General features: G+C 40.0%; 1 protein-coding gene across 2 annotated transcripts in view; it reads right to left on the bottom strand.

Annotated features, from left to right (window-relative positions):
- The window catches only part of tafa5l (TAFA chemokine like family member 5, like), a 59,306-nt gene continuing 44,100 nt past the window's right edge, over positions 1 to 15,206 (bottom strand). For both annotated transcript variants that reach the window (XM_020612586.1, XM_020612585.1), the window contains exons 4-5: positions 2,383 to 2,430; positions 1 to 154 (exon numbers count right to left, since the gene is read on the bottom strand). In XM_020612586.1, coding sequence (XP_020468242.1) covers positions 2,407 to 2,430 — 24 coding nt within the window. In that variant the 3' untranslated portion in view covers positions 1 to 154; positions 2,383 to 2,406. The remainder of the gene's footprint in view (positions 155 to 2,382; positions 2,431 to 15,206) is intronic.

The following is a 15,206-nucleotide window of genomic DNA, read 5'->3' as shown; positions in this document are numbered from 1 at the left end:
ATTTTTTTTTTTTTTGTTGTTTTTTTTTTTTTTTTTTTAACTGAAGGTCAGGCCTGGTAAATATTTTGGAGCCTTGTCAGTGAATGGACACAATGTTCTGTTCGGGTGTAATGATTAGCCTCTGTTCCTTTTCGTAGCATGGATGTCAATGAGCCTGTTGAGGAACAGAAGAAAACAAGGATAAGATACAGGTCATTGGATAAGGCTGTTTTGTATTAAAAAGAAACCACCTTAATAAACTGCAAAACATTGAATGAGCCAAGAGCTGTTGAGTTTTTCTTTTACCCTCATGGCTCTACAGTTAAAAACACAGCAGCAGCCCTCTCTGCATTTTCAATTTTTATCAGTGTCAACTCCAGCAAAATACTTCATAGTAACACTTTATAATACAGTACACAAAAAATGTGAGCAGTGAGTGAAGAACACATCAGGAACAACCTGATAATTAACTGACAATGAGTAGATCTTGAATAACTACAAATCAAGGACTACATAGCAGATTATGATGAGTTACCGGAGAGCAGACTTAGAGATGCTTTATTAATGGATCATTAGGAGATGATTAGTTTATTAGTATCAGTGAAACAGAGTAACAGCCACATTCTTTATGAGCCGTCCCTGATTAATGCTCATTAAGATAAAATATAACAATTATCATTACTTTTGATTGTTTCTGATTTTATGAGTCACAATTTATTTTTAGAATATTTTTTATTTTGCTTGATGTTGAGATGTGTAACTATGTAATTAGGCTTTGTGAAAGCAGTTTGCATTTGGAACTATTACCACTCGACACAGATTCATCACAGCTTACTTATATTTCCCGCTCTGTTTATCCGACTTGGATATTAATGTTTATGTGGCCTTATTACAATATAATGATTAAATTGTTTTTTTTTGACAACCCACCTGCCTCTGGATTGTTAAGGAACTATTTGTGAATTACCCAGAAAAAAATCTCATTACATCTACTTCTCATAATCATAATGTAATGAGGAAATACTTAATAACTACACAGTAAAATATGACATACACAAAACAGCTAGGTAATGCTCAGATAATCATGAAGTAATGCTAGAGCAAATAAAAATGGGTTATATTTAAGGACAGGCTTCTAGCTGTTCTTTCATGTCTTTAATAAAGGAAATCCTATGAATAATTGTGAAAAGGGACGAGGCCATAAGTGTATGTACTGAAGTATTCCTTTCCACATGGAATAGCTTTCAGATCCTGCAAAATTCTGCAGTTAATGAGTCGATTTAGCCAGTCTTTTGATCAAGAAACTAATTCTGACTATCATGTTATATGTATAAATCCATAACTGTTAATTCATAAATGATTTAGGGTGACAATGGACACATGTGACACCCAGGACTGCCCATATAAATCATTCAGACACTTAAATATGAGTTGGCAAATCCACACAGAATTGCACAAATTCCCAGGGCTGGCAAATAAATATTTATGACACCCCCCCTCCCCCCAGTTCTCCTTTTCTCCCTGTCCTTGGTAATTGTGTGTGATTCATTTTGTTTTCTTGGTGGAAGAGGGAAAATCAATCTTAGAATATTGGCTATGAGACAAAAAGCATGCAGATTCCAAATGCCTGTGGTTTTGTGGAATATACAAGCTGCGCAGATACTCAATGTTCTTGAGAGAGGAATTCAGTTTAATCTTTACTAGATTTCCTTGTTTTTTTTGAGAAAAAAAAAATGCTTGCGGCAGTGAAGTTAGCACGCCTGCAGAGTCAGGCTAACCTGCTCCTGACTCTCATTTACTTAATGACTTTTAATAAGTACATATCACCTCGTAGCAATGTAAGACAGGCAGCCAAATCAGCCCTTTACAAAAGTGCTTTTTAAATGTAGCTTGTTCTTTCAGCTATCACTTTTTTTCCCTAAAACATAACCCCCTAAATATCACCTTCAGCTATATCACCTTTGTCATAAAATAAAGGCTACACACTTGAAGTAGCCACTCCCTTTGATATAACCACAGTCTTTATGCACTTCTAAACTTCCAATAACTCCCTTTGATTCACCTTGTTTGCATATTGATACATCAAAGTGACTGCGTCCTGAGAAATGGTGGATTCCATTGTGTTCCAAGTCCTGGTTGATGTTTATTTAAGCTCAGTGGTGAGAGCGATACTAGAAAATACATAATGAATAGACACTAATGGCTGATTCAATCCATGTCTGAGCTACGCTGAACCTTCAGAGGAGGCATATATTCTGCTGTTCATCAAGTTCCCTTAAATGTTATAATTTCTGCTTCCTACAAGATGCAGCAATCATGTTTTTTGATTGCTTGTGTGCCAAAGTGACCTGAACTTGGGTTATATACTCAGTATGCAAATAAGAATAATCATTAAAAACTCACGTAACTGCTGTTTTCCTCTGCATCTTACGACGGCTCCTTGGGCAAAGGCTGGGAAAGAAAAGCAGAAGGTCAGCATCAGAGAAGCAGAGGATGAGTCCTCACTAAAGTTTTATTCAGCTTTCTCACTGCACATTGGCCTTGGATGCAGAGCAGCATATGTCCATTTAAAAGCACAGATGTCCAATTAGATCAAAGGCAAGAGGAAGGAAGATGAAGGCTGTTTTGTTCTCTCCCAGTTTTTATGACCTCTGCGGATGCCGTTTCTCTCATCGACCAGAAAATATGAGCAAGTAATGGCCACCTCATCATCTTCATTACTGAGAGACCCTTCAGTTCTTCCACAGATAAAAATTTTTTTTATCACGTTAGCTGTACGACAGGGTGATAAACAGTGTTCCGCTTTGTTTCACTGTGAACAATAACTTCTCTTCTCCATCCATCTTTAGGAGAACACATGAAAACATGTTGTTTTCCCCCTGACCGGGGGAAAAAGCAGCTCACTTGCCTTCTTAATGTTGGTGAATGAGCCACTTTTGTGTAGATAATGACTCGGCTAATCATAATCAGGAAGCTAATGGCCTGTTTAGCCAATCAGAGGAATCAAAGCGAGACAGCTGTTTGGGCAGTGCATTGGCATTCCCAGCAGCCACAGCTCTTGTTTCAGCCACGCCAGACTTTATGCAGCAGCATGGCCGACATCCGCAGCCTGCCCGGCTTGACGTCCTGCGATCTGTCGCTCTGTCTGTCCTACAGGTCGACTGGCCCTGGTGCTGTTGAAAAAATTCAGTCCTCTGAAAGGCACTGATCCATCACAGCTCTCCAGTAGCATGTCATCTAAATGCTAAGTACTTCCACTGCATCTTTAAATCAAAACAAGAAAAGAAATAAGCGGGGGGAGGTGAGTGAGGAGGAAGGGATGAAAGCTTATAAGGCCACAATAGAATCTGCAGAGCAAACCCTTAGCTTTTTGATTACATTCATTTTTGAGGGCGACAAAATGTGGAATCAGAGAAACTGGGTGAGAGAGATATGTATAAGGAACCCAGAGACCTTGTTATTTCTTCAAATGTACAAGGATAAAGCTAAGGGAGTTATTGATATACCTGCCCCAGTAGGTTGGTTGATTTCTCTCTATCATGAATGTACCTGAGCTGGTCCCTCAATAGAGCCCCTTTCCTCATTTCCCTGTCTCGTCCATCTCTTAGCTATCGATCAGAGGGATTCTTAAAGTCGGAGCAGAGTGCTGAGGAGGCAAAAGCGGCTGGCACTATTAACTGCTCCTACTAATTAAAAGGCTAACAACAAGGTGAGTTTGGCCCCAAGGGATGAACTGTGCAGGAGACAGAGCTGGCTGTTTGCCTGCCATGCACACCGGTAAACAGTGCTCACCATCTCTGGTGTTTACACTCTAGGAATTCAAGGACATCAAAGACATATTTATCTCCCGGCACAAGGGATGATGCAGATTGACGGATAAGGAGTGAGAGTGAAAGAAAGCAGCGAGCACACTAATAAGCGCTTTACTAATTGGTTATGTTCTGGTGAAAATGAAACATTTGGATCTTGTCTCTGAGCTTGGGGTGCCTTTGCATCATCACCACTTGTAAACATTAAGCGCTGTGTGTAAACGATAAAGTTTCACAGTTCAAATGAGCTGTACAGCCTGGATATTTGAGCGAGTGCCAGTGGAGATTGGCAAAAATATTAAGGGGATTCAATTAACCTCCTTCCTTATCATCAACACAGCATATTTTAGGATCAAAGTATTTTTAAGATACAGTATGACTCACATTACACAAATAAAATCCTCATCCAAGGTAGCATTACAACTCCCAGAAATCTTTGTAGCCAAGAGGGAAAACCACTGCAGGTACTGCAGACGGCTGGTTTGCTTAGTGCTCTCTCACCCACCCAGCCATTATGGAGACAGGCACTGTGCCATCACTACAGTAACTAAAAATCGTACCCCAGGGTCTCTCCTAACAAGTGGGCTCCTGCACAGGACCTGGTTGGTTTCATCAAGTGGAAACTCAGAGTTCCCAGTCATTACCAGCCAGACAGCAAGCTGTTGTTGCTATTAGACTAACAAGCACAGCTATAGCCTACTAAAGAGCCTGGCTGGTTGCTTCATGAGTCTGATGTACAAAAGCGTCAAGAGCATCAGACCCAGAGCTGTCTCAAAGAAACAAAACCAACATTAGTTGCTGTACAAACCATCTGTTTGCATTCAACTCCTGCAGCTTGAAATGTGGTTAATTAGAACAGAATTTCCAAGGCTGGCAACAAACGATTAGATACAGTAAACGATGCTAAAGATACATTTAAAATATGATAGCTGAGGTGTGAGCTTGCCACTACAAGCGACCTATCGCATTACAGTCATTTGAGACCCTGGCAATAGAAAAATAAAGTTGATATAGTGCAGTTTTAACAACAAGTCAGAAGTGCTTTACATTTTTGCTGAGCATTTTGACATGTATTGGATTCCATTCATTTCTGTGCTTTTGAAATTGGCTTGTGCATTTAAAAAAAATAAAAGTTACACTACAGCTGCATGATAAGGCAGTTTATGTGCAGATTAATATGAAAAGTCAACAACACACTGTCTCAAAAAAACAATGTAGCTGACAAAAATAGTTTCAGACTCGGTGTTCACTGTAATAACATAGATCAAGCAAGGTTTCAGTACAAAGTTTTATACTGTACAGAAATGGATGCAAAGCAAGGACATCTGGAATGGAAGGGGAGCTTTCTAAAACACAGGAGCATCCTTTGCAAAATGGTTAACTATGATGTTTACAGTATGTGAAGTGTTGTAAATTGACTAAATCAAAGGTATTTTTCAGTGTTATATCACAATTTATAAGTTGACCAATTCGTTTATAATTTTTTAACCTACACACTAAATAGAAGTTACATCTGTTGAATGAATATTGTAAAGACAACATACAGTATAGTCAAATCATTTTTCTTTATATACCCTGATATAATGCATCACAGATTTGTGATATTGAAACTTTACAACACCCTTGTGCGTTAGATCCTCAAATCGAATAAGTAAAAACATACTGACAATAAATAAATGTGCATTAATCCATGGCTTAAAAATAGCCCCCCAAAATTATTTGGTCCCAAGAAAGACTTCTTAGGACAAATACTTCAACTGGAATTAGGTTTTTAGGCTCCCTACTGCATCATAAAATGGAAAATGGTTATGGCTGGCTGCACTTTTGGTAGCAGCACTGAAAAAGAAAATGCACAAGCATAGTGCACAAAAGGCATCAGAGCTCTGTCACAAGCTGTTGCTGAGCATGCTTTAATGTGTCCACTCCATGGACAAGATTTCTGCATTACTTATTATAAGAACCCTTTGTTGAAATGTGGCCTGTGACTTTGACTCTGTCACACCAGGCAAAACTCTGGGGACGAGTAAAACACAAATGGCAGTTCAAAGCCTGGCAATGACAGAACTTCAAACAAGGTAGCGATGTAAAGTGTGCTGAAAGTGACAGCAGATGGGACTGCATTCACTCTAGGTCTCAGACACACAGGAGAGGGGGCAACATATGCCCACCACAGGCAAACTGGAAAAAAAAATCCTAATAGATGGTGACAGCACCAGAGGAAACAGCAACAACAAAAACAGGTTGCTGTTTTATACCCTGTCAATGAATTCCAAAGGAAATAGTGTTGGACACTAAATGTAATCATGATGCTTCCTGCAGTTTGTATATTCAATAGCACAACACTAGGATAACACAAATAAAAAAGGAAAAAGGGAAAGGTGGGCTTGTTTTAGCAGTTCTCTTTTCTGAACATCTCTATCAATCTAAAGCTTTTCAGTGTCATTTCTGCTTCAGTCCACATGCTATCTCCTCAAGACTAATGATCTCGCCACAGCATCAAGCAAACAAATGAGCTGAAGTCCAAGGAGCGAATTTGTCATTTCTGTTTGATAAATAGAAGATCTGTGAATGAAACTGAAATAAAGGGTATATTTGCTTATCATGTGTAATCTCTGTGCACTTTGGGTATGTTTGGCAGGGGCTTGCATGTTGTCTGAATGTCAGTCATTTTCTAAATCCAAAGGCAAAGCAGCTACAGAATGTGATCCCTGAGGCGCCGTAGAGAGGCTATCGGATACAGCGTGACAGTTCACAAACAGGAATGTATGTCAAAGCCTGGAGTTCAGCCAGAAAATTATAAAACATAAAAGCTGGACTCATGCTCTTTTGCCAGATTTATGTATCAAAAAAAGGATGGTGGCGCATTCAAGTCAACAGCTTGCCAGTTACTTAAAGGTAAAAGTTTCAGTTAATTGCAAATTTGCATCTCTCTTGGTATTTACTGCTACAAAGGTCTGCAGTAAAAATCTGCTTATTTCAGCCAAACAGAACAAATTCTATTACCTGTACACAATTATTGGACTTTACTTGTTGGGGCACACAATTTAATAATTTCAGCTGCAAATGAGAATGAAAAGCAGCAGAGCACAGAATGGTATAGAGCACAGCATGAATATCCTGTATTTGAAAATGCTCAGGTCTGGTTGAATGACATAGAGCACAGCATGAATACCCTGTATTTGAAAATGCTCAGGTCTGGTGTTTCCAATGCATTTTGAAGATACAAACATTTCTCTTTTGACCTCCAGTCCTGATTTCGTCACTATCCCGCTGTGTTGGAAATGAGACCATTTTTATGACTCCGTGACAGCTGTAGCTGGAGGCATTATGTTTTCAGGTTGTCCATCCATAAGTCCCATTCTTGTGAATGCAATATCTCAGAAAGGCCTTGAGGGTATTTCTTCAAATTTGGCACAAATGTCCACTTGGATTATCAAGGATGACATGACAAAGCTCTCTATCAGTCCTCCTCTGTAAAAACAGTTTCCAAGTGAAGGCAGCACATTTCTCACTGGAAATTATTCACCAGAATCATACATCAATATAATGATAACTTCTGTTTTGCCAAAAAATACACTTAATATCTTCCTCCAAAGTCTTTGCTACACATATTAATCTCTACCGGTTGGTGGGGGCACACTACAGCGAGGCAGTAATTCCAGTCACTGTATGAATTTAGAGCCTTCAGAGCAATGAGTTACTACTCAAAAAACAACGTACTTTACTTCTTCTGTATTGCACTTTATTTAGGCTACATGAGATCACCTAATGAAAGTGATTTTGCCATTGTAGACCACTTTAATCAGAAGATGGAATACTACTGAGAATACAAATATGCATGGAAGCGATTCAGAAAGCAACTCTGACAAATAGAAGAGTTACCTAAGAGAATAACAAGCCCTGATTTACATAACCCAATCTAAAAATCCACTTAAACTATAGAAAAGATAACTGTAAAGTCACATCCATGCCAATACAAATGCAAAACAGGCTAAATCCCAAAAAGAGCACTGGAGGAGGTCTTGAAATAAAAAAGATTTTATTCTCACTGGGATGAGCCATTTAGATAAAAGTTTGGCAGAATCAAAAGGTAAAAATTAACACACATTCACAGAAATAAAGCTGCTGATGTGACCCCCTCACCATCAGCAACATTCAGCCTTTACAGCTGAATTATCTTAGAAACATTTAAATAGATTTTCTTAAAAATTATCTTTTTTTGCACAGAGCCAACAGTGGATGTTCCAGTGCCATTTGTGCTGACTGTGCACAATGCTATTTTGTGGCCAAAGTGAAGCACAAAGCATAAATCATATATAAACCATGACAGGCAGATCAAGTGTTTAAATGCAACATTCAAACATTTTTTCCAGAGACAGATTAAACGTTTAAGATAATAAATCTGTAGCGCAAAGGCGACTCTGTTTTTCTGGTTGAGAAGTGTTTTATTGGGTCTAAACTGTTTCCTCAGCAGCAGGCTAAGTAATATGTATGAGAACTGAGAGTCTATATCATTATAGTGATACTGAAAAAGCACGACAACCCAGTATAAGCCCACTTAAATAGAAATTCAGAAAGTGTTACTTTGCTTTACAGATACACTCTTTGCTCTTTGGACTCTCTTTGCGGCTGTTATGGAATTTTTCTCAAACACTCAAAAAAAGCTTAATTTCATATTACTGTATATACATATACACACAAGTGAAGGCCAAAGTGGTCCCAGTGGTGGTATGAGCACCTGGGGTTGTGACCAGAGGTTGAAAGTAATTAAGTACATTTGTTCAAGTACTGTACTTAAGTACAACTTTAAGGTACTTTATACTTGGACATTTCAAAGAAAAATGCACTTTGTACTAACTACATTTATTTGATAAGTTTAGTTACTAGTTACTTTTCAGAATGAGATTCTTCTTCTTCTACTTTCGGCTGTTCCCGTTAGGGGTTGCCACAGCGAATCATCAGTCCCCACCGATCTGACGATGTGCATGTTAAACTTGCCATGTTAATGGATAATGTCCAATTTGGTAGAGTCGCCAATCAACCTAAGCTGCATGTTTTTGGACTGTGGTAAGAAGCCGGAGTGCCCAGAGAGAACCCACACAAGCACATAGGGAATATGCAAACTCCGCACAGAAAGGCATCGGTTCAGCTGGGGCTCGAACCTTGCACCTTCTTGCTGTGTGGCAGCAGTGCTAATCACCGTTCCACTGCACCGCCCACTTTTCAGAATGAGATTAATAAAACAAATACAGTATAAGACTTTATTAATCCTTGGTGTAAAGTTCACAAGCTGCAGTATGTAAAGTGCTTCAAATTCTAAACATATTAAGGTAGTAAACATTAGCTCCACCATTACCAGCTGCAACTTTAAAGTTGTGAACACAATCATACATCGATAATTATAATTATTATTATATGATATACATTAATGTAACCTGTGCCATTCTGCATAATGAGTACTTACGCTTGGTACTTTAAGTATATTCCTGTGCTAATACTTTTGTATTTTTACTTGAGTAACTATTTGAATGCAGGACTTTTAATTGTAACAGAGTATTTTTACACTGTGGCACTACTACTTGTACCTAAGTAAACAATGTGAGTACTTCTTCCACCACTGACTGTGACTGCTAAGCTGGAAGAGTTGCTCTGACAGATCCCAGAAACATCATCAGAGCTCTGTCCAGAGGAGTGCAGTGCTAGGAACAGATCCCTGTAACTCACAGATATGAAAAAAATCTTATGATTATATGCATAATCACAAAATTAATCAAGTTTAAGATTTTGCCATTGGGGCTGAAATAATTCTATCTTGAACAGCATGAAACAGCTCGCTTGTGTGAAACTTTATCAATTCAAAAATTGTTTGGAAAAATAAAAGCATTTGAGATAGATGACATGCTAGGGTGTTTTTGGCAGTGGGACTCAATTTTAAACCTTTATTGCTTTGTGTTTATTATTACTTGGACACCTCATCCTTTTCCATCCCTTGACATCAGTGATTTGTAACCTACCAAAGATTTGTCAGTGCCACAGCTCTCTAGCCTCACCAACAATTCAATCAACAACTCATTTCAAGAAGCGGTTGTGTTACTGAGAGAGCCTGGGAATGCGCTTAGTTGCCTTTGAGAAGGACACTCATTAGAATCTGTCTCTAGTCACATGGTGACCAACGCAACACAGAACTTGGCTGGCTGGTCGTTTGTCGGAGACACTGTAGCCTGTACAACTGAGGTGCTAGCAAGTGTTGCATAACGACAGCGTTTCACTCTACATCATCTGTGCATAAAGTTTTTTTTCATAAGAGGTGAGAATTTAATAAATCCTTCATAAGTGGAGAGGAGTATTTATATTGACATCACATTTGCATCACATTTTCTCTGCAAACACCTGTTTCCCCCCCTCTTAGAGGTAAACACTTTACTTGTTTTTTTCTTGGACAAATCAAGGCTGTGTGCCAAATGGGATCCTTTCAAAAAAGCTGCAGAGCTAACTTGCTATGATGTCCTCATGTTTACAGCAACATTGGCAGGACTACACACACTCCACCGGTCTGTTTCTCTGGCTGATGCTGGAACAAAGAGCACATAGCTGGAGGAGGGCCACCAGAGCAGAAAAAAGAAAATGCTAAAAAGCATGCTGCATGTTTGCATGACCCACTGAGTGGTGCTCTGTGTGTGTGTATGCATTTGCTGTTCATTTTGCAACTCTACTTCATCTGACAAAAACGCCCAACTGCAATGGATTCGTTTCTCTCCAGGCCACACTCTAGCTGAGCGGTGGCATTTGTTGTGTGGGTGTAGGACGGGTTTTTTTTTCTCTGCTTTTGTTGAGTATTGTCTGAGGAATGGGGTGCACGAGAAAATGCAGTCTCCCTCTAATCTGTGAAGTAACATTTGAAGCTCACAACATATTTGGGAAAATAGTTTGGTCTCATCCTGCATCGAGGAAGCATTTCTGACACAGTAGGTGTGGTTTCAGTTTCAGCACATCACTTCATTAGCATAGGCTGAAAATACAACTCAGAAGGGCTCTCGACAGAGCTTTTACCATGCAGCGAGCAAGTGATGTAGTCTCACAACCCCCCTGCTTGCTTGAAAGGAGAAAGTTCATTTTACTGTTCTATATATTGTCTTGCCACTTTTCAACCTGAAAGCCACTTCCACCCTCCATACGTTGACACAGCATGACTGTATTCTTGTGTAACCTAGCAGTTCACCTCCACACCCTCCCTGTAAGTGTCTGAAACTAACCTCATAGCCCCCCTCCCTTCCTGAAATACACTTTCCACCTTGGAGAAAATCATATGTAGACCTTTCAGCAGCTCACTAGTGAAGACAAATTGCCAGCTTGTTTGGGGGGGCCTCCAGAGAGTGATTCATATTAATGACTATCTGGCAGCGGAGAGTGGGCTGCATATTCAAACTCCATTAGCAGGTTAGGCTGGAGCGTGTGACCTGGCAGTGCCACCGTGAGCTGCACACACAGGAGGACGGGTAGCAAGGAGGAGGCTGAGGGGGCTGTATTTAGAAAAGAGCAGCAGGTGCAGGGGAAAGTGTCTACAATATGTGTGTGTGATGCAGTTAGACTGGTGTATCACTTTCTCAATATATCAAGTTGGTTTTTGTTGTAGAACCGGATGATTTTACATATGCAAAAAACTGAGTAATAACATTTGTCTACACATTAGGATCAGTCACTGTTGGCCAAAAAAACATTTTAGTGTCATCATGGTGCTAGAGGAAAGGTTATATGGCTCATTATATTTATGTATTCACATCAGGATCCTCCACTGGCAACCATAATTGACAAAACCTTTTACATGATAATCTGTGATGGACGAACAGATCAACATCTCTACTCCCAGAGCTCCAGCCATGACAGTATCATCAGCAGGCAGTGTTAATTTTAACACCTGAATTTGATTTTGTTCTAGTCTTAGACTTCTGACAAAAATGGATATTAGTTTTAGTCACATTTTAGTCTTTTAATTTGTTAGTTTTAGTCAAAAACAATACATTTAAGTCTAGTTTTTGTCATTTTAAACTGCATTTTTAATACTAACTGTAGGCTACCTCTTCTTCATCCTGGCTGTGTACAGTTACTATAGTTATGTGTTGTTACCCTCTTTCATGAGGTTTGTGGAAAACATTTTTTTATTCACAGTGCCCCTATGCAGAGGTGAGAGGACTCTCTCACATCTGTACTAAAATAGTGCCAGGAAGTTTGATTCTTATGGTTACCTGGGATACGTACTGGTTACTAGGCAACATGAATCGAACCTTTTGAGTTTTTCAGTATCCAGTATATGTGCCTATATGGCCACTACAGGTCAGGCAAGCTGTGTGCTGCCTGATTGATTTCATTTAATCCTCCCATTGGCATCAGCATGCTGGGGGGTAGGGGGGTGCCAGCGGAGCTCCCGCCTGCCCCTGTGGACTATGGCCAGAGTTACTGTTGTGTTCATGTTCTGTTACCGGGGCGAGACCAGGCCAGCTGGGCTAAGACTGAGGGTTCTGGTGGGACTAATGGGCTTTGGCCACTTGTAAATAGTTGTGTTTGTTCTTAATAAAAAGCTGCTACTCTAGGTTTGTGCGGCATATTGGAGCTCAGAGATCTTGTACAAAAAGAAATTTCTGGCTCTGGCCCAGTCTGTTATCTCCAGCCTCCGTTACACTGGTGTCAGAAGTGGGATCAGATGATGATGTTGCTATGGGAGCTTGAAGAACTTGATGTGCAGCAGAAGTGAGAGGGAGCATGACCCAGAGTCAAAGTCCCTGCAGCTGCAGAATTGCCTGTTGCCACACTGGCAGCGAGAGCCCGCCAAAAGGAGGCCGCTGATGGAGCCAGCACTTCCCACTTGACAGACCCCAGGAACCACGCTGAGTCACCAACACTGCAGCTTTGCCAAAGCCCAGGGGCTGATGCTATTCCAGTGGCTCAGTGACTGAGAGCCATGGACAGCCCTGACTGCACTAAGGGCTCCAGCACCGGCCTCTACCCCGAGGGCAGTCTGCCCAGGACACAACATCGCAGGGCGAGGGGCCACAAAACTGCCACACTACATCCATCTTTCACATTATTGTTTGTTTTTTATTTGTTCACAAAAAATATAGTTCTCATTTTTGTCCTGAAAAATAGGTCTCACCAAATATTCATCATCGTTTTTGTTAACAAAATTAACACTGTCACTACACTTGTTTTATAATTTCACTTGCTGGTTGACCACTCACTGGCAGCCAGGACAGGTGTCTCACTGAAAAAGATGAACAAAACAAGAACATACTATTGAAGGCTCCCTAGAGAAAGATACATAAAAATGTTTTCTGGTTACACAACGCAGCTGCTCATTTATATTTTCATCTCTTTTTCCATATAAAAGAACCTGTTTTATCACTGGCAACACTGTCATTTTCAAACATATCACATACATCAATGATTTAACTTTATAGTTCTGAACGATCTAGAGAAAAACAAGGTGTAAGGTCATCTCAGCCAACAAAATACAGACTGATCAAATCAGACTGAATCAATTCAAACTGAATGCTAGTATGTAATGTGATTATGTGTATGTGAAGACAGATTCTCTCACAATTAAAACCCCCACTCTAAACTCTCTTCCCTACAGACACTTACACATACAGTAGATGGAGACAGACAGTTTGGCCTGTGGCCGAGTGGCAGCTCGGCCCTTTGGCTCTGGATCCTTCTGTCCTTGCTATGGCCAGATCAGTCCTCTTTATAGATTTCTCATTTACATTAATCTTCCAGAATGTGCTTTCCTCCCATTTCAGGTCTTAGAACAACTACTTCTGGATACCTGCTTTCGCCTGCTGCCAAATCCTCACTTTCCCTTCCCTCTCAAAAACACCAACAGCACTTGTGATAAACTTCTGCAATAAAAACTCTCCTGCTAATTGAGAAATTGCAGTAGAACACAATCTGCGTTTTTGCAAATGTTTGTACAAAAGCTAATCACTAACCTACATGCGCTGTAGATCAAAGCACGGTCAGAGTGCATGTGTAAAATCTGTCACAGCCGCCCAGGGCCACTGGACAGAGTGAGAGATAAAAGACAAAGAGAGTGAAAAACCAACAGAAGCGGTCATAGATTGACCTTTAGCCTGATGTTGAAGACTGCATATTGTCATCCCTTGCTAACTTCACGCTATAGTGTGCCATTTCACTTGCTCTGTCTCTCAGTTGTATCCCACTGCTTCTTCCTTTAGGCCCATGACACATCAAGTCAAAGGTCGGCTGTTGGTGAGCATCTGTCACCCTCTTCTTTGCAGTGTGTCCCATGCTGTTGGCACTAATCACACCCTGTTGGCGGCTTTTCAGCCAGTTTAGCATGTTGAATCAGCAGCGGACCCCATCGTTGAGAGACACCACTTTGATCAGCTTAGGGAATCAGTGCATAAGAAGAGACAGGTGTGAGCCTGGTGCTGTAGCATCCATGATATCATCCATTTAGTGCATTTACTTCTTTTTTTTTGGCTTCGTGACTTCCTTTCTTCTTTTTCTTCTTCCACAACCAAAAGACCAAGAGTCAACAACGCCAGTGCAGGTGTAGAATGTACAGTACATGCTAGTTGGCCGTTGGTTGTAGTTTGTCTGGTTTGTCAAGTGACACTTTTTTGGCCCCAACGAGGGTGATGTTTGTTGGCGCAACAGTCGTTTGATGTCAGCTTGTGTGGTTCTGCCCTTAGTCCATATCATTATATTTGAAGCAGATATTTGTGTATTTGTTGTTTGATCAGAATTCATCATATTATTGACAAGAAGGTAGAAATAGTCTTTTAGTTTATAACTTAGCCAATATTTATGATTATGAAACCATAAGAATCACCTAAATTTAGGGATTCGTAACAAAGCTATTAATTATATGTGGTTATATTAAGAAAAGTGTTGGAAGTTTTTAAAATGTTGGCTTTGGTCTTCAAATCTAGGATCTGTGAAGCCATAGTATAAAAAGATACATTTTGATGGAGGGGAATGATAGTAATGCACAAAAACATAGTGCACTGAGGCACAAATTCAAGAGACTCAAAATTTGACTCAGTAATGTCAGTCACAAAATATCTGTCTAAATGTTGCTAACATTAGCCTTCATAAACTGTGAAAGCATGACAAGCTAGCAGACTGTAAACAGAGTAGAGTAGAGAGCTCGTGCATGTGAAGCTGACTCTTGCTTACTTCAGATACTGGAAAAACATATGGCCTTTCAAAGCCTTTGGGGCAACAATTTTTTTTTTTTTTACAAATATCTCTGACATATGTTTTGTAATAAAGAAACATGTCACTCAGTGCAGCTTTGAATAACATTGGAGGTCTATAGCACAGATAAATAAGCTAATCCAGTTTGGAGACTGACATGAACTGTAGAGGCAATTCATCACTGGTTTTAGTCCCTGTATA

Source organism: Monopterus albus, unplaced genomic scaffold, assembly GCF_001952655.1.
Source record: "Monopterus albus unplaced genomic scaffold, M_albus_1.0 scaffold126.1, whole genome shotgun sequence".
NCBI classification, from domain to species: domain Eukaryota; kingdom Metazoa; phylum Chordata; class Actinopteri; order Synbranchiformes; family Synbranchidae; genus Monopterus; species Monopterus albus.
The sequence above is the reverse complement of the archived record's forward strand: the minus strand, read 5'-3'. Positions and strand labels throughout refer to the sequence as shown.